At 45.7% G+C, this 19,373-nt stretch overlaps 1 protein-coding gene across 2 annotated transcripts in view; it reads right to left on the reverse strand.

Moving 5' to 3' along the window:
• LOC139419496 (rho GTPase-activating protein 7-like) overlaps nucleotides 1-19,373 on the reverse strand; it is an 81,131-nt gene that overhangs the window by 2,120 nt on the left and 59,638 nt on the right. For both annotated transcript variants that reach the window (XM_071169451.1, XM_071169452.1), the window contains exons 2-13: nucleotides 15,738-15,809; nucleotides 15,525-15,606; nucleotides 15,301-15,364; nucleotides 13,515-14,908; nucleotides 13,222-13,395; nucleotides 9,522-9,681; nucleotides 6,857-7,055; nucleotides 6,445-6,658; nucleotides 4,362-4,476; nucleotides 3,627-3,848; nucleotides 3,122-3,339; nucleotides 2,569-2,742 (exon numbers count right to left, since the gene is read on the reverse strand). In XM_071169451.1, coding sequence (XP_071025552.1) covers nucleotides 2,569-2,742; nucleotides 3,122-3,339; nucleotides 3,627-3,848; nucleotides 4,362-4,476; nucleotides 6,445-6,658; nucleotides 6,857-7,055; nucleotides 9,522-9,681; nucleotides 13,222-13,395; nucleotides 13,515-14,908; nucleotides 15,301-15,364; nucleotides 15,525-15,606; nucleotides 15,738-15,809 — 3,088 coding nt within the window. The remainder of the gene's footprint in view (nucleotides 1-2,568; nucleotides 2,743-3,121; nucleotides 3,340-3,626; nucleotides 3,849-4,361; nucleotides 4,477-6,444; nucleotides 6,659-6,856; nucleotides 7,056-9,521; nucleotides 9,682-13,221; nucleotides 13,396-13,514; nucleotides 14,909-15,300; nucleotides 15,365-15,524; nucleotides 15,607-15,737; nucleotides 15,810-19,373) is intronic.

Raw genomic sequence — 19,373 nt, forward strand, 5'->3', positions numbered from 1 at the left:
CGCTTGCAGGAACTGCTGACACACTCCAGCCACATGAGGTCTTGCATTAGGAGGAACCCAGGGCCAACCGCACCAGCATATGGTCTCACAAGGGGTCTGAGGATCTCATCTCGGTACCTAATGGCAGTCAGGCTACCTCTGTCGAGCACATGGAGGGCTGTGCGGCCCCCCAAAGAAATGCCACCCCACACCATGACTGACCCACCGCCAAACCGGTCATGCTGGAGGATGTTGCAGGCAGCAGAACGTTCTCCACGGAGTCTCCAGACTCTGTCACTTCTGTCACATGTGCTCAGTGTGAACCTGCTTTCATCTGTGAAATCTTGGTGTTCTCTGGCAAATGCCAAACGTCCTGCACGGTGTTGGGCTGTAAGCACAACCCCCACCTGTGGACGTCGGGCCCTCATACCACCCTCATGGAGTCTGTTTCTGACCGTTTGAGCAGACACATGCACATTTGTGGCCTACTGGAGGTCATTTTGCAGGGCTCTGGCAGTGCTCCTCCTGCTCCTCCTTGCACAAAGGTGGAGGTAGCGGTCCTGCTGCTGGGTTGTTGCCCTCCTACGGCCTCCTCCACGTCTCCTGATGTACTGGCCTGTCTCCTGGTAGCGCCTCCATGCTTTGGACACTACGCTGACAGACACAGCAAACCTTCTTGCCACAACTCGCATTGATGTGCCATCCTGGATGAGCTGCACTACCTGAGCCACTTGTGTGGGTTGTAGACTCCGTCTCATGCTACCACTAGAGTGAAAGCATCGCCAGCATTCAAAAGTGACCAAAACATCAGCCAGGAAGCATAGGAACTGAGAAGTGGTCTGTGGTCACCACCTGCAGAACCACTCCTTTATTGGGGGTGTCTTGCTAATTGCCTATAATTTCCACCTGTTGTCTATTCCATTTGCACAACAGCATGTGAAATTCATTGTCAATCAGTGTTGCTTCCTAAGTGGACAGTTTGATTTCACAGAAGTGTGATTGACTTGGAGTTACATTGTGTTGTTTAAGTGTTCCCTTTATTTTTTTGAGCAGTGTGTTTTTTCAACTATAGAAATGATGTTTCTTTGCCAGACAAGGATTGTCCTGACTCAAGAGTTCTTTAAATGTTTCATCTTGCTTTTCTGTTTGCTTGGCAAGTTTCACTATCCAATTATTTCTAATCTACAGGAATGCAAGTTTCACCATGGCATGGACTGTGGCGATATGTTGCCACGTAAGAAGGATTACAATTATGGAAAATATTAGTCAATTATTGCATTCTATCCATGCTGGCTTTCGCAGACTACCTGAGACATGAAACAGATAGGTGGGAGGGAATAGCCTGTCACCAATTTATTAGGCCTAATGCGCAACTTGCCTAAATAGATCATGGAAACACTTCAACCACTTTTTATTTATGGTGGGACGTCCTTACGTGCAGCTGTTTTTATCGACACTAAATGGAAACGCACCGTAGCATGCAATTAACTCATCCATTTTAAAGGCAACCTTTCTAAATATCAACAAAAACAATCGCTGGACAAGTTAATGGATAACTAGTGACGTGACAAGCAACCATTGCTGCATGTAGCAATACCGCAATATAGTCTGCCTGGAACGCAACCAAACCTTGCTGCATGAGACACACTGACAGACTCTTTCACTTTCAATTTCCTCTATATCCTCCGATTGGATCAGTCTCATTGGCCTTCGCTGTTAAGCTTAGCAGACTGAAGACCAGTGAATTTATTATCGATAATAGGAAAACATTTCACTGCACCTATCGGGTGTGTGACAATAAAAAAAATTGTCTAATGCCACTGGCACTACAAATAAAGCCAATACATTTTAAGCCTGCCAAGCTCTTTTCTATGAGTATTTAAAGAGAGTAGAACAAGGCAGAGATGTTCTCCATTGCTGCTCAGTTCTGATGTAATGAAGTGAGAAAAACCTGCAGAGATAATCGTGTGAATCTGTCTTGTTGGCAAACCGTCTCGTTCAAATCTCACTATGCTGCCTTACTGAAACTCCTAGTGTGATGAAAGTGTGGCTAAGTGAGTAGTCAACTACTTCCACTGATGCTGGTCCATTGGAGCAGTACAATATATTTCAGTATAAGACACACTCCCTCTACTTTCCCCTCATTCTCTTTCAGTCTCTCTTTTGACTTCTCTCTGTCATCTTTTCATTTAATCTCTCTCTCTGTCTCTGTATATCTCTGTCTCCTATTGCTTATAGACACCTGTTTTCCATTGCCTGGCTTGTTTCATTAAATCAGCTGAAACAAATGGAAATAGCGGGGGTCTACAGAATAACCCAGCAGAACCACGCAGGGAATAAATTGATCATGTAAGAAGCAGAAAATCTAGAGAGAACTTTGAAGATAGCTAAATCAAGTTGTACACGAGGGGTCCCTTCTTTCTGTTCATTTCTTTATTTTCTCTCTATTTGAGTGTCTCTTTTGAGAAGCTGGGATTGCACTTGAGATACTGAAGGTAAAGAATAAGCTAGTCTCTGGATATATTTTTTAAAGGCTCTGCATTTTCTCAAATCTTTCATTCTCTCCCTCCCTTCCTCAGTCTTTCCTACCTTGTATCTGTACGACAGAGGTGTGTAAGTCGGGACTTCTTAGCCCCCAGGGGTTCTACCAGGTAGAGGCAAGAGAGGACCTGGGCTCTCACCCCCTCCATGGGGGCCTCACGGTGCTCTGTAGACACAGCCGACACATAAGCAGGACCAGCCGACAGGTCTGACTGCCAGGTCCTGCATGGGGAAATGATAGGAGATTATTCTGGTTAATTTAAAAACAGACTTCAGACTCAAGCGGCGTGAGAAATAGCCCCTCAGATATTCAGCTACAATTTGACTGGGTGTTTGAGTAAACAGTCAACAATTCTTTGACCCCAACACTTTAATGTAACTTGACTAAACTAGCTTTTTAATTTTTCATTCACTGTGATACCAAAATGTTGCACTAGTACAACAACAATAGGCACCATTTCAAAACAACTTTAGCCAGAGTATTCAAGTCCAAGCTAAACTCTGTTTGTCCCTGACTCCTCTGTCCCTTATACTGTTAAGCAGCAAAGTCAGCAGCCTGCCTAAAGACCCATGCAGCGTCGCCCTGGTAACACCTCATTACCTCAGCAGCAGGTGCTCCTGTGGCGGCCGGGATCCCAGGCCTTGCAGGAGGTAGCGGTAGACCTCGGTGTCCTTGGTCAGTGTCTGGACTACTGCAGACTGTTTGAGGGTCTTCTCCCAGTGCCCATGCTCCCTCAGGACCCGCTGGAGGGCTTCTTTCTGGGAGGCATCTACCTCAACAGAGCCCTTCCACAACCGTAGGGGCCAGCCATCATCGACCTGGTATGGGGGGGCAAGGTGGTGAGACCCAGTGTGAGAACGTGACTTTGACCCTTGATAACCCCTCTTACACACACACATCTCAGCTCAAGCTCTGTGTGCTTAATGTGTCTGACTCACTGGAGAATGTTTTTATGTTGACTCATACATAATTAACCTTTCATTAGTCTCGGCTGTTCTTTATAGGTGTTGTTTTGGTAGTGGCTTGCTGTCAAACTTTTATTGGTCACTGTATTCTTTCATTTTATTTTATTCATTCATTCATTCCATCAGATTCCACCACACACCTTCTTAAAAGCCAGGTCCACATTGTCTGGTCCAGAGCAGGACTCCCAGCCTCTACTCTTCTCCCTGGCCTCTCTCAACAGGTGCTGGGTGGTCTGGACCAGTCTGGCCCTCTCATCCTGCTCCTCCTCCTCACCCTGAGAGGGCGAACTCCGACCCACATCCACCCAGACAGCCTCCTCACTGGGGTTGCTCACACTCTGGCCCGGCCAGAACTCTGGAAGCTGGAAGGATGAGAGAAAGAGAGAGGAAGAGTTAGCTTGACGTTTTCACAAACAGGGCCACTAATGACTTCATCTCGACAACCAGAACCAAATATTGCGTGTTAACGTCTGTCACAAGAAACTACATATGACTTCTTGATCATTTGATACACTATTGCATTAAGCGAAGCTATGGTGATTAATCGCCTGTTGGCATTCATGTTCTCATTTTCTGATATTCTTATTCTGTATAATCAAGTCAATACAATGAACTGACTGAACTGAATAACATAGATGAAGTGCCTCCTCATTTAATTTCCCCTGCAGATGGGTTATGGTTATGAACAATAGGAAAAGTGCCTGTCTGCTTTTTGTAATGTACTTTACGTACTACTGCACAGAGAGAGTACACTCATGAGAGAATGGTGTGTGCTCTGCTGGGTCTTGGCAGTAACACCTACATGCTGTGCACACATGTGATGCGGATTAGTGTGGCTAGAACAGGCTGTACCCTAACTTTACTGTAGTGTGTACCTTGAAGAGGCACAAGGACTCCGTCACCATGTGGGCCAGGCCTTGAGTGGCAGCCAGGTTCTCACTAAGGTCCCTCTGGTCAGGCCTACCCAGGCTGTACTTCCTGTGGCTTGACCTAGGTCAGAGAAACAGGAAATGTCTTTACATCAGAGTTGAAAATATATGGAGTACAGTTTATATTGCTACACAAGGCTTCCATAGACTCATACTATGCAGTTCATTTGTGACCCTTACAAGCAGAAACTGAGAAAAGGGACTGTTATTCAATGTAAAAAGTAACGTCAGCATCGACTTCCAAACAAATTAAAATATGTAGCAAAGCAAAACAGCAAAATATTTACTAACGCCACTGTATCCTAGAAGCACAATGTGCCACAACACAACAGTCCATTGGAGTGGAGTTGATTTGTTCTGGTCATTGTTTCCAGTGTTAGAGTGTGACGTGTATCAAGGCAGAACTCTGTTTCCAGTGTGTTGTGTTCTGATTTCCATCAGTGCTCTGCTCTTACAGCCTGTGGGGTAATGGCTGAGCCCGCTGGCTCCCCTGGACTGCTGCCCTAGCACAAGGAAGAGAAGGAGGAGGGAGGTGGTCTATTGTCTCTGACTGGCGATACGACATCACTGGGTCCACCACGCAACTTTTCGACGTGAAGTTGGAACTTCTAGACATGCTGTCAGAATACCGGGTATCAGCAGTGTGTGTGCAGCTGAGCTGTGTGTGTGTTTGTGTGTCTATCTTTGCCAACAACTACAGATAACTAGTCTTGTGAGCTGAGCGCCAAACTCAAAAGCTAAGTTCATAGACAGATGTGTTTTGAAAAATTAATCATGTGCAAATGTGTCTCCCTGTTTCTCACCTGGACCGTCTCTTTCTCTCTCCCGCCCCTCTCTTTCCCTCCACCCATCACTCCCCTTTTTCACTTTCTCCCTCCCTCCACCCCTCTCTCCCCCTTTTCTCTTTCTCTCTCCCTCCCCTCTCTTTCCCTCCACCCATCACTCCCCTTTTTCACTTTCTCCCTCCCTCCACCCCTTTCCCTCCACCCCTCTCTCCCCCTTTTCTCTTTCTCCCTCCCTCCCCTCTCTTTCCCTCCACCCATCTCGCCCCCTTTTCTCTTTCTCCCTCCCTCCCCTCTCTTTCCCTCCACCCCTCTCTCCCCCTTTTCTCTTTCTCCCTCCCTCCCCTCTCTTTCCCTCCACCCCTCTCTCCCCCTTTTCTCTTTCTCCCTCCCTCCCCTCTCTTTCCCTCCACCCCTCTCTCCCCCTTTTCTCTTTCTCCCTCCCTCCCCTCTCTTTCCCTCCACCCCTCTCTCCCCCTTTTCTCTTTCTCCCTCCCTCCCCTCTCTTTCCCTCCACCCATCTCTCCCCCTTTTCTCTTTCTCTTGCAGTAACCAGCTGAACAGTATTAAATATATAATATCTCCTCTAAGAGAAATTATGTCCAGATGGGCGATTCATGCAGGGTTACATAAGTCTCTCTCTCGCTGCCTTTAAACTAAACCCATCCGACAGCTATTCATTACTGCACAGGGAAATAGGGTTTTGGCTACATTACTACAGTTGATGTAATCTCTGGGAACTCAAAGAACCTAACTCCACACTTTAACATGAATCTGATGCGTAAGAAGAAGGAAAAACAAACACAACATTTCAAACAGACAAATGAAAACCTGCAGTTGTAGCGATGAATGCAAAGCAATGTGCACCGGAGTAATCTTATGCAACAACGTAAGAGGACGTTCTAACTAGGAATGCGGGAAAAAGACTCCCAGACCTCTGCTCGTCTAGAAGTTGCTCTTACACACAGATCTAGGATCATCTTACACTCCCCCAATCCTAACCTCAACCATTATGGTTGAAAACCCCTAGATGCTGATATAAGAACACTTTTGGGGTTAACTTTGTCCTACTCCTCCCCAGGAGGCAGTGGACTGTACCTGGCTACATTGACCAGCACCATCCTCCAATCCTAACCTCAACCACTATGGTTCAAATTCCCAAACTGCATAGATCAGCATCTAGAGTAAGACCCTAGAGTCTAGGGGAAACTTGACGTCACCCTCCTCCTCAGGAGACAGCACCGTACCTTGCTGTGTTGTCCTCTCTCTTCAGCGTGTTGAGATGGAAGAGGGAGGGGGCCAGGCACACAGCGATATTGGTGGGGGTCATCTGGTTTTCGTCCACGCAGCCCACCACATCTCGGAGGAAGAGGAGGAGTGTCTGCAGGGCCTCACGGTTCTCATCAGGCAGGAGTAAGATGGCTGCTTGGGCCGCACAGAACTGCTGGTCTTTGGGGAAGTCTGTGGAGGTGGGAGCGAGACATATAAGTATGTGGATAGAATTGCTTTATGATTCTCTCATTGTGCTTATACTATAAAAATGTCCAAAACTGGTTTCAATCTGCCTACTTAGCCAGCATTTGAACCTTTCTTGCATGTTTAGCCAATCCAGTCTTTACTGTACTGGCCCAAGCAGTGTTGTAAGTTCTATCCTCTTACATTGGTAGATATGCAGGAAGGACTTGCAGAGCTTGCTGGAGAACACAGGTTCTGGTAGGTCTCTGAAGTACTGCTTCACCATATCAGCCACGTCAAAAGCTGATTGACCCTCGTAGGACATGGCCTCTGGGTCCGCCTCCACCATGTCGCGCAGGTACTGGATACGAGACTTCACCCCCGACTTTCGAAACAGACCCACCTGAGAGGATGAGAGGGTTAGGAGTGTGTGCGTGTGGTGTGGAATGGGAGTTTTAAAGCCGGGATGGCAGGTCAGACTCATGTAGGAGGCTATCCTAAGTCCTGTCGAACTAGGATAACTTCCATTCATCTTTGTAAGTAGGAGATCCCTCTAAAGCACCTCATAACCCACCCTCAACATGGAAGATAAATGAAAGCGGACCTCCCATTCCTCGTGCTCATCTGTCTCTGTTCTCAGTATAGGACCCTCCACTGTGTTTAACCATGACTCCAATTTACAGTAGGTCAAGGTGTCACGGGGGTGTAATTCAACCCAGGTGCTGTGTACTCCGTAGTATCAATGCATGACACCGATGTTAATAGGTTGGAGAGGAATAGCTGATGGCCCAGACCTGGGTGTCCTTCGCAATCTTAAAGGGACAGTTCACCCCATGAATCTAAGTACTTTGTCAACTGTGGTCCATATTCCATGACGTTATGTTATGTAGAGAGCCCACTGTAGATGGCATGGAATCAGGACTGTAAGCTTGACTTTAGACCATTTTTGAGGTATGAAACCATCTAACCAACTTTGATATTGGGTGAACTGTCCCTATAAAGCTAGAATCCTTAGCTGCTACATGTATTTTTGGACTTACAAATTAATGATCTATTGATTCTTGAAGAATATAACTTATAAATGCCTCATGAGCTTAGTTCAACTGTCGTACTCCATCAGAACCCAAAATATAATCTTGTTTTACACCAATGTTTGTAAACAATTTAAATGTAAACACACAACATTGTTAAAACTATAATTTGGATATAATGGATGAATTTGAGAGTGGTTACATTTCCCTAGGCCCATTACCAAAACTGCTTTGTTATTGTTTGTTTCAATTAAGGACTCTAGCTTTAATAATGCATGAGCAGTACTGTATACAGTTGAAGTTGGAAGTTTACATACACTTGGTTGGAGTCATCACTCCACAAATGTCTTATTAACAAACTATAGTTTTGGCAAGTCGTTTAGGACATCTACTTTGTGCATGACAAGTAATTTTTCCAACAATTGTTTACAGAAAGATTATTTCACTTATACTTCACTATATCACAATTCCAGTGGGCCAGAAGTTTACAAACACTAAGTTGACTGTGCCTTTAAACTGCTTGGAACATTCCAGAAAATGATGTCATGGCTTTAGAAGCTTCCGATAGTCTAATTGACATAATTTGAGTCAATTGGAAGTGTACATGTGAGTGTATTTCAAGGCCTACCTTCAAACTCAGTGCCTCTTTGCTTGACATCATGGGGAAATCAAAATAAATCAGCCAAGACCTCATAAGAAAAATTGTAGACCTCCACAAGTCTAGTTCATCCTTGGGAGCAATTTCCAAACGCCTGAAGGTACCACATTCATCTGTACAAACAATAGTACGTAAGTATTAACACCATGGGACCACGCAGCCGTCATTCCACTCAGGAAGGAGATGTGTTCTGTCTCCTGGAGATGAACGTATTTTGGTGCAAAAAGTGCAAATCAATCCCAGAACAACAGCAAAGGACCTTGTGAAGATGCTGGAGGAAACGGCTACAAAAGTATCTATATCCACAGTAAAACAAGTCCTATATCGACATAACCTGAAAGGTCGCTCAGCAAGAAAGAAGCCACTGCTCCAAAACCGCCATAAAAAAAGCCAGACTACGGTTTGCAACCCACATGGGGACAAAGATTATCCTTTATGGAGAAATGTCCTCTGGTCTGATGAAAGAAAAATAGAACTGTTTGGCCATAATGACTGTCGTTATCTTTGGAGGAAAAAGGGGGTGGCTTGCAAGCCCGAAGAACACCATCCCAACCGTGAAGCACAGGGGTGGTAACATCATGTTATGGGGGGGCTTTGCTGCAGGAGGGTCTGGTGCACTTCACAAAATAGATGGCATCATGAGGCAGGAAAATGATGTGGATATATTGAAGCAACATCTGAAGACATCAGTCAGGAAGTTAAAGCTTGGTCTCAAATGGGTCTTCCAAATGGACAATGACCCCAAGCATACCTCCAACGTTGTGGCAAAATGGCTTAAGGACAACAAAGTCAAGGTATTGGAGTTGCCATCCCAAAGCCCTGACCTCAATCCTATAGAACATTTGTGGGGAGAACTGAAAACGCTTGTGCAAGCAAGGAGGCCTACAAACCTGACTCAGTTACATCAGCTCTGTCAGGCGAAATGGGCCAAAATTCACCCATCTTATTGTGGGAAACTTGTGGGAGGCTACCTGAAACGTTTGACCCAAGTGAAACAATTTAAAGACAATGCTACCAAATACTAATTGAGTGTATGTAAACTTCTGACTCACTGGGAATGTGATGAAAGAAATGAAAGCTGAAATAAATAATTCTCTCTACTATTATTCTTGCTACTATTATTCTGTAATCTTCTGACTTCAACTGTATATTGGTTGTACAGGAGGTTAGAGTCCAGTACCTGATCGAGACACTCTGTCCTCAGATAAATTATGGCCTTGAGGATGCTGGAAGGTAGTGGTTCCCCTGTCTGCTGCACACCGTGGAGGAGGGGTACACCAAACACCCTCCTGCCCTTCAGCTCTGGGGCTTTGGTCTTCCTCGGAGGCTTTGGGAATGTCCTGAGGGGAGAGACAAACAATTCAAGATGGACTTCTAGTGTTGCTTTTGAAGGTAAAGAGGTTTTTGTTTTGAAGTTATATGAAGATAGGGCAACTTTACAGAAGTATGACTAAGTTGTTGCATTGTATGTTATTCCTTCTGGATATGTTCTACTTCAAACAACACTGCATTGCATATTTGTACAATATGTAAGAACCCACTGGACAAAAACTGGTTGAATCAATGTTGTTTCCATGTCATTTCAGAAACAAAATGATATGTAATGACGGTGAATCAATGTGGAAAACTGATTGTATTAGCAAAAAGTTATCAATGTAAGGTAAATGTGTCTTTTTTTAACCTAAATCCAATGTTTTGTAGATTTTGATTTGTTGAATTCACCTTAGTTGACAACTCAACCAAATGTAAATGAAAAATAGACGTTGAACTCTCGTCTGTGCCCAGTGGGAGCCTACATAGGTATCTGACCAAGACTCACACATGCACTTAGCAGAGGACTTTGTGTACGACTCTGACAGGATATTTCTTTTAAAGCCCAGCAAGTGTTTTCATAAGCCAGCAAGTGAGTGCCATGGTAACGGCCAGTGTAGCCAAGAAGATAACATGAAGGCAATTTAAATCCTTCCTCTCAAAGTTCAGGCACCTTGAGATAGCTAGCTTCAGAGCCAATCAAATGTATGATGAGTCGACTGGAATTAGATTCACAAATGTTCATACAGCATGCTTCTCTTTGATAGTGCTCTCTCCCATTACGGACTGCATTTCCATTCTAGTCTTCAGCTGTTCAATTAAAACATATCTTCTGCGTCCACCTCATTTCATTAGCTTAATGGTGTTCTGCTCATGATTTCATGTAATTGTGTGAGTGAGGGAGAGAGAGTTTCCTGTTTGGTCATGTGTTTGATGAGCCCCAGCCTCTCCCTGCTAGGTAATAACCACATGTAGATTTTGTTCATTAGAGACAAAGCCAAGGGGAAAGGTGTTTGGCCACAGCAAATAAGACAACAGTTATCTGGAATGAAACTTGTACAGAATACTGAAGCTCAGGATCAATGGGAAAGCGATGAGAGGCAGGAGTAGGTTATTTATTTTGTAGTTAGCTCAATGATTGTTAAAACAAATAGCCCAATTACTCTGCTCTCAAAAAGTCAATTACCCTGTCATTTTGCCTTAAAGGGGAACTCAGCAGATGCTACATCAATTGCTACATCAAAATGAATTACGTGTAGAAATTGATTCTTGAAGCATATAACTTATACATTCCTTCTTGAGCTTATTTCAACTGTCGTACCCCAAAACCTCAATGTTTGTCAACAAAGTAAATGCAAACAAACACTATATAGCCTCAAAGCATGGTTAAAACTACAATTTTGATATAATGGATGGCCAGTCCTTGCATCCATAGCCCTGTCTAGGAATTTGAGAGTGGTTACATTTCTCCAGCCCCATCCCTAAGCTTTTCACCCAAACAAGGCTGGGGATACGCTTTGTTATTGATTCTACTGCTGATTGCCGCTTTAAGCAATCACTTTTACTCCAGTTCGCTACACAAATGAATAATGTCAAACACTTTATTAATTGATCCGTGGGGGATCCAAGGTTAGGAGATCAGATTTCGAAACATGGGTGAGGAAATAGCTACAAACAATGAAAGCAAAACTCATTCTGACAGATTGGGATGTGTTGACTTCCCATCATGGAGATAGATAGAGGACTCATCATGGATATAACCCATTTTAGTATGGACGTTGCCATTGAGGGCTTCCTCCATTTTAAAGTAGTCAACTGGGTGGGGATTCCTATGAGTTGGGAGCAATCAGCCAATGAAAAATAAGAAAATGGACTACTTTAAAATGGAGATGCTGTCACAGACGCTATAATGGGACAGATACGAAGATGAGTCCTCTATCTATCTCTATCAAATCTAATTTTATTTGTCACATGCACCGAATACAACAGGTGTAGACTTTACAGTGAAATACTTACTGTAAGGTATACTACAGCTGTTGTATTCGGGCGCATGTTACATCTATGGTTCCCATGCATCATTACGTGTTTCCTGTGTAACGCTATTTGAGGTCACGGCCATTAACCACCAAGAGGAAAGGTTCCTAGCCACTATGTTTGAGTTAACATTCCACCATATCTTTCATTAGTGTACTCTCTAGGCCATAGGTCTTTGCCCTGCGCTGGAAACACTTCACCAAATTCTAGCAGATGGTAAGCACATGCCTGCCTCGTTCCAATCAATAACAAACTAAAAACGCAGGGAAACATTGGGATGTGTAAGCACTTCACTTTTCCCAAATGTAAACCGATGTTTTGCCAGAAAGTAAAATTGTTTGGGATCCAAACAATAAATAATAATAAATAAGAGGCCTGGCCAATTACCTAGACACAAGAGCCAGATGGGAGTGTACACCACAGACCTTAACCAAAAAGGAATGATGTCTATAATTATTATTATTATTTTTTTTTTTTTTAATTTTTATTTATTTATTTTTTATTTTTTTGAATTTTACCCCTTTTTCTCCCCAATTTCGTAGTATCCAATTGTTGTAGTAGCTACTATCTTGTCTCATCGCTACAACTCCCGTACGGGCTCGGGAGAGACGAAGGTTGAAAGTCATGCGTCCTCCGATACACAACCAACCAAGCCGCTGCTTTTTTAACACAGCGCACATCCAACCCGGAAGCCAGCCGCACCAATGCGCCTGAGGAAACACTGTGCACCTGGCCACCTTGGCTAGCGTACACTGCGCCCAGCCCGCCACAGGAGTCGCTGGTGCGCGATGAGACAAGGACACCCCTACCGACCAAGCCCTCCCTAACCCGGGCGACGCTAGGCCAATTGTGCGTCGCCCCACGGACCTCCCGGTCGCGGCCGGTTACGACAGAGCCTGGGCGCGAACCCAGGACTCTGATGGCACAGCTGGCGCTGCAGTACAGCGCCCTTAACCACTGCGCCACCCGGGAAGCCCTTCTGTCTATAATTTCTAAGCTGAAGGTCATACTTTGTCATTTCTTTCAGACGCTGAATTTTATAAAGGATAAATAGACCTCTTCCACATTCATGGAAGAGACTCTCTCCATGCAGACACCTTTGTAGATTGCGTTGTGGTTCTTGGTGGCCTTTTGTTTGTTTGCTTTGGCACCTTTCAACACCCTGCATTATCACATTCATGCACGCAAAACTCACTTACACTACTGATTACACACATCATTGTATATTTTCCTTAGTTGCTTTAGTTAATAAATGTATATTTTGTTACTCCTTATCTCCACGTTGTCACCCGTTGTTACGGGCTTTGAGCCGGTTCGTGACAACATAAATAATAAATTAACCTCTGAACAAGTTGCCTCTAATCTTCCTCCTCTTCCCTTCCCCCCCTCTTCCCCACCACCTTTCCCCATCCTCCCCTCTCCCTCATTGCTCTCCTCCTAATTTTGGTCATTCATCCCCTTCCCTACTTCTTTCTCCACACCCTTCCCCATACCATTCCATCTCTCCCCCTCCCTCTCCCCTTCCCATTCCTTACCAGTTCCAGCCCTGCTTGCTAGATGGGGAGTACTTGTCCATGAGAGCAGTGAGTTTAAGCAGGGAGAGTTTCTGCAGAAGGTGAAGCTGAGAAACAGACTGGGCCTCGACTCCTGAGCCGCTGGGGGTAACTGATGGAAGACTCTGCTCGCTGGACCAGTGGTGCTGGCTCTGTCTGCATACATACACAACAGACAACAGAATGGCAGCCATATTAATGTGGGCTCAGAGAGGGGGTGATAGAGTAATAAATACTTTTTAATGAGTACTCAGACCAGCTGACATTGCTCTCACCTGATACTACATGGTGGTGACTGTGCCTCAGGGTCATCTCCATCCGCAGACTCCTTCTCTAGGTTCTCCTCATCCCCTTCACCCTCCCCCTCCATGGCTCCTGGCCCCAAATCCTCTGCCTCCTTGACCTCCAGGTGGATGTGATTGGAGGAGGACGAGGGACAGGGCGAGTGTGTGGAGTGGCGCTTAGTCTCTGATTCACCGTCCTCCAACAGTTTGTCTGTCCAGGTGTTGACGAGCTGCTGCAGGCCGATGATACGCTCCATCACGCTGTCCAGCGCGGAGAAGACATCATCGTTTTCGCTGATCTCCCCCGTCTCCGCCTCCCCATGATGCTCCATCTCCTGGCCAATCACCTGGCCTATCGGAACGTTGTCATAGATACTGACCCGGTGGTCCAATGAGGCTAGGGAGCTGCAGCAGGTGGAATCCTTGTCCTTGGCCACTGCACATCCCCTGCTCCGTCTTCCGCGGTACCCGTGGAAACTCCCAGTCCTCCAGTTGATGGAGGTGTTGTCTATGGGCAACAGGAAGTTGTTGTGAGTGAGGGCTGTGGGGAATGTGCCTGGCTTGTGCCCCTGGGGGATCTGGAAGACCAGGCTCTCGTGGTTATTTCTGTCGTTCTTGTAGTCCTGGTGCTCTCGGGCCAGGTTTCTGTGGAGTCCCCCCTGGTGCTGTTCTCGGACCCGGCAGTTGCTGCGTACTCTGGTGATGGGGCTGGGGGTGCTGACAGTACTGCTGCTCTCTGAAGGGCTGGGGCTGCTGCTGCCCGAGTGGGGGGAGGAAGGTGAGGAGGAGGCCTGGCTGCCTGGACGGTCCCTATCCCTGTGCCGCAGGGTGGAGATATCCAGACACTGAAGCCGTCTCAGCCTGTGCTCGACATCCAGACTATCCTGGAGCACGGGGCCAGAGATGACCAGCCTGGCCCTGCTGAGGCCACTGTGGGTGGGGGAGTGGAGGTTGGACGTGCCCCTCAGACGCAGTTTTTCCATCTTCCTCAGCAGACTGGGGCCCTTCTTCCTGGGGGGCTTGTCAAGGAAGCGCTCCTCAGCGCTGCTAAAACTGGGCGTCTCACCCCCTGGGGAGGGGGGCCCGCTAAATGAAGTGTCTAGGGATGGGATCTTGTTGATGGAGGAGCAGCGAGAAGAGCTCCCGCTGGTCTCCTGGTCATCAATGGCGGTCTTGGGGCTCTCACAGCCCTCGCTCTCTGTGCTGCTGGTGCTATGGAGGGAGTAGACCTCGTGGTGGTCGTTCGCGTCACACAGGGACATGCCCTGGCTGTCCGGTGAATGTAGAAAGCCCATTCCCTCCAGGCGACGCCAGCGCCTTGTTTGCCTCTCATAGGCCCATTTTGTGCTGATGGCACAGGGCTCCTCGTCCTCTGACCCCTCCCCCTGAGAATCACAAGCAGACAATCAAGATGCTGTATAAGAAGCCATGTAGCAACAAAAAAACAAGGCCATCTATTTCTGGACATCGTGTAACTCTTCAGAGATATCTTTCACAAAGACTACTACATTCTGAGATAACTAGACTGAGAAAATTATTATGCAACATTATTAATTCTAGATGAGTTTCTGCCCTAATTCTTTTCGCTTTCGCCTCACTTTCTCAAACAGAGACTAATGAAGTTAGCTCCACCAACCCTCAAAACTGTTTCTATCCAGCCATCAATATCAGTGGAAATGAAAGCGATAAATTCTAACGAGGAGCTTTTCCTCTGGTTCCTCCGGTGGCTCTGACAGAGTTGCCATGTTGGTGTTCCATGGTGTTCACTCTCACTCACCCGTCTTTTTGATCTGCCCAGCTCCAACCTCAGCTCCACACATTTGTTTAAAGTGCTTAATCTCCTGGAAGCAGAGAGGCATGGCGGTTAAACAAACACAGCAGCATGAGACCCACTCCCAACACAGACTCTCTCTCTCTCTCTCTTTCTATTTTTCTCTCTCACACACTCTCTATGAGGAGGTGCAGGTGAGGAGAGAGTGGATGGAAAGTCTTGCTTCTCACCTGCAGAGGGAATCTAGCGCGTCCTTATCCAGGAAACCATGATCGCTCTTTACCCAGTCTATAGCAATGGGGAACCTGCAATCTGAAAGGCAAACAAGGCAAATGAAAGTGTGATATGACACTGTTTGCTATGGATCAGCAAACATGTGGATGTGGTTTGTACTGTAATAGATTGTGCTTGATGGCTTGAGAGAATTCATATTTAGTATTTACCTTTGTATAATTGCACGTACTGGGGGAAGCCGGCCGCTCTCAGCCAATCGCAAGCCTCCTTTGCTTCGATCTCTGCAAACAAAAACAATATTCAAATTCAATTAAGGTCATTAGTCTCCCAAGTGGCACAGCGGTCTAAGGCACTGATCAGTGCTAGAGGCGTCACTACAGATCCAGGTTCGATCCCGGGCTGTGTTGCAGTGTCGCAGCGGCCACGATGGCGAACAATTGGCCCAGCGTCGTCAGGGTTAGGGGAGGGTTTGGCCAGCTAGGATGTCCTTGTCCCATCGCGTTCTAGCGACTCCTTATGGCGGCTGGGTGCATGCACGCTGGCTTCGGTCGCCAGCTGTACACTGCTTCCTCCGACAGATTGGTGCGGCTGGCTTCCGGGTTAAGCGAGCAGTGTGTCAAGAAGCAGTGCTGCTTGGCACAGTCGTGTTTCGGAAGACGCATGGCTCTCGAGTTGCAGCGATCGGACCAGACTGTAACTACCAATTGGATATCACGAAAATTTGGAAGAAAAAGGGGCAAATATATATATATATATATTGATATATATATATATAATCATTTCTGGTCGGTCCATTTTAATAAGAGGGCAAATATATTAAGCAGGCTATTTTGCACTTTAGTTACATTCGCAAAAATATTGCGGACAAAAATTAAAGCAACACTCATGTTGCTCTCATCTCTGAGAGGGTATTCGTTAAAGCTGGAATCCTTAATAGTGAATCTGCCATATCCGTTTGAGATATTACAACAACAAAGAAGTTGCTGCAAGCAACAAATACTGTTTTCCTTCTGACATAATTGCACGCACAATTTTTTCCCTTGATGCAGGGAGCTTCCCCAAAGCTCCCCACCTCTGTTTGTCAACGAAAAAACACCAATAACAACGGCCGTAGAGCGGACAGTGGTGCAGTTTTGCCCTACTGTGGATTCCATATTTAAGTGGCTTTTTGGGAGAGGCCAGCCTAATTGCTCCTAATTGGCTAACGGTGGTGTATGCGTGTCAGACACAGAAAAGGCAGGTAAGCATTCGTCAGAAGTCCCTTCTGCCCCACACAGCCTTTCATGTCCCCTCTGTTCAGGTTCCACCCATCTGCTAACTCCCACCATTAACACAGCATCTGCTAACTCCCACCATTAACACAGCATCTGCTAACTCCCACCATTAACACAGCATCTGCTAACTCCCACCATTAACACAGCATCTGCTAACTCCCACCATTAACACAGCATCTGCTAACTCCCACCATTAACACAGCATCTGCTAACTCCCACCATTAACACAGCATCTGCTTACTCCCACCATTAACACAGCATCTGCTAACACATTATCAGCTAACTCCCACCATTAACACAGCATTGTCAGCGACAGATGAAGGAAAGAAGCACACTCTTTCTTTGAACTCGCTGGTATTCCATGAAACCCAGAGAGTGAATGAGAAAATTAAAGGGAACAAGAGAGAACAATAAAGAGAGTGATAAAACGAAAAGAAAGAACAAGAGAGTTCTTGGAATAAGGTGTCTTTTTCCCAGGCCGTGGGGGTCAGGCGAAGACAGCTGGAGGTTGAGCTACACAGAGCAGATGGCTGAGATATGTAAACAGGGGGAAAATTAACTGCGAACATCAGTCATCACAAGACCCCTCTGACGCAGGGAATAAGAACTCTACTGGTCGGACCAGGGTTCATCATATCAACAGCTAGGACAGATCACTAACTGTTAGTGTTAGAGGATGATGACTTCTGTTCCTGTCTCAGTGTGGGGTTGGATGGGGACGAGGTGGGGTGGGGTGACTTTTGCGAGAGGATCAGCTGTACCTGCTGAAGTATCACATAGTTTCAAATAACTGCTCTAAATCCAGGGGTGTCTGAATGTGCCTGTCAGGCAGGTCAAATTAAGCCTGTGGTGCCAGACACAGAAAAGGCAGGTAAGCATATGTTGTTACCTCCCTATTCATAACATCCTGCACTGAAATGTAACTACACTGTTAGCTACCCAAACAAGCGGTCAGAATGACATCACAGGGCTGAAAAAGGCCTAAGACAGTTGGCCAAAAAGTTAAATTATGGCCAGAAATAGTGTTTTTGGCGTACGGGATTTTACCAATGAACTTCACAGCGCCTACTGCAATTCATGCACTCATCACTGTTCCACCACTGTATGCACTGTGTATGACTGTTATATAATCATGGTTATACAGTGCCTTGCGAAAGTATTCGGCTCCCTTGAACTTTGCGACCTTTTGCCACATTTCAGGCTTCAAACATAAAGATATAAAACTGTATTTTTTTGTGAAGAATCAACAACAAGTGGGACACAATCATGAAGTGGAACGACATTTATTGGATATTTCAAACCTTTTTAACAAATTAAAAACTGAAAAATTGGGCGTGCAAAATTATTCAGCCCCTTTACTTTCAGTGCAGCAAACTCTCTCCAGAAGTTCAGTGAGGATCTCTGAATGATCCAATGTTGACCTAAATGACTAATGATGATAAATACAATCCACCTGTGTGTAATCAAGTCTCCGTATAAATGCACCTGCACTGTGATAGTCTCAGAGGTCCGTTAAAAGCGCAGAGAGCATCATGAAGAACAAGGAACACACCAGGCAGGTCCGAGATACTGCCGGATTTGGATACAAAAAGATTTCCCAAGCTTTAAACATCCCAAGGAGCACTGTGCAAGCGATAATATTGAAATGGAAGGAGTGTCAGACCACTGCAAATCTACCAAGACCTGGCCGTCCCTCTAAACTTTCAGCTCATACAAGGAGAAGACTGATCAGAGATGCAGCCAAGAGGCCCATGATCACTCTGGATGAACTGCAGAGATCTACAGCTGAGGTGGGAGACTCTGTCCATAGGACAACAATCAGTCGTATATTGCACAAATCTGGCCTTTATGGAAGAGTGGCAAGAAGAAAGCCATTTCTTAAAGATATCCATAAAAAGTGTTGTTTAAAGTTTGCCACAAGCCACCTGGGAGACACACCAAACATGTGGAAGAAGGTGCTCTGGTCAGATGAAACCAAAATTGAACTTTTTGGCAACAATGCAAGACGTTATGTTTGGCGTAAAAGAAACACACCATCCCCACTGTCAAACATGGTGGTGGCAGCATCATGGTTTGGGCCTGCTTTTCTTCAGCAGGGACAGGGAAGATGGTTAAAATTGATGGGAAGATGGATGGAGCCAAATACAGGACCATTCTGGAAGAAAACCTGATGGAGTCTGCAAAAGACCTGAGACTGGGACGGAGATTTGTCTTCCAACAAGACAATGATCCAAAACATAAAGCAAAATCTACAATGGAATGGTTCAAATAAACATATCCAGGTGTTAGAATGGCCAAGTCAAAGTCCAAACCTGATTCCAATCAAGAATCTGTGGAAAGAACTGAAAACTGCTGTTCACAAATGCTCTCCATCCAACCTCACTGAGCTCGAGCTGTTTTGCAAGGAGGAATGGGAAAAAATGTCAGTCTCTCGATGTGCAAAATTGATAGAGACATACCCCAAGCGACTTACAGCTGTAATCGCAGCAAAAGGTGGCGCTACAAAGTATTAACTTAAGGGGGCTGAATAATTTTGCACGCCCAATTTTTCAGTTTTTGATTTGTTAAAAA

The sequence above is a fragment of the Oncorhynchus clarkii genome, chromosome 10 (assembly GCF_045791955.1).
Source record: "Oncorhynchus clarkii lewisi isolate Uvic-CL-2024 chromosome 10, UVic_Ocla_1.0, whole genome shotgun sequence".
NCBI lineage: Eukaryota > Metazoa > Chordata > Actinopteri > Salmoniformes > Salmonidae > Oncorhynchus > Oncorhynchus clarkii.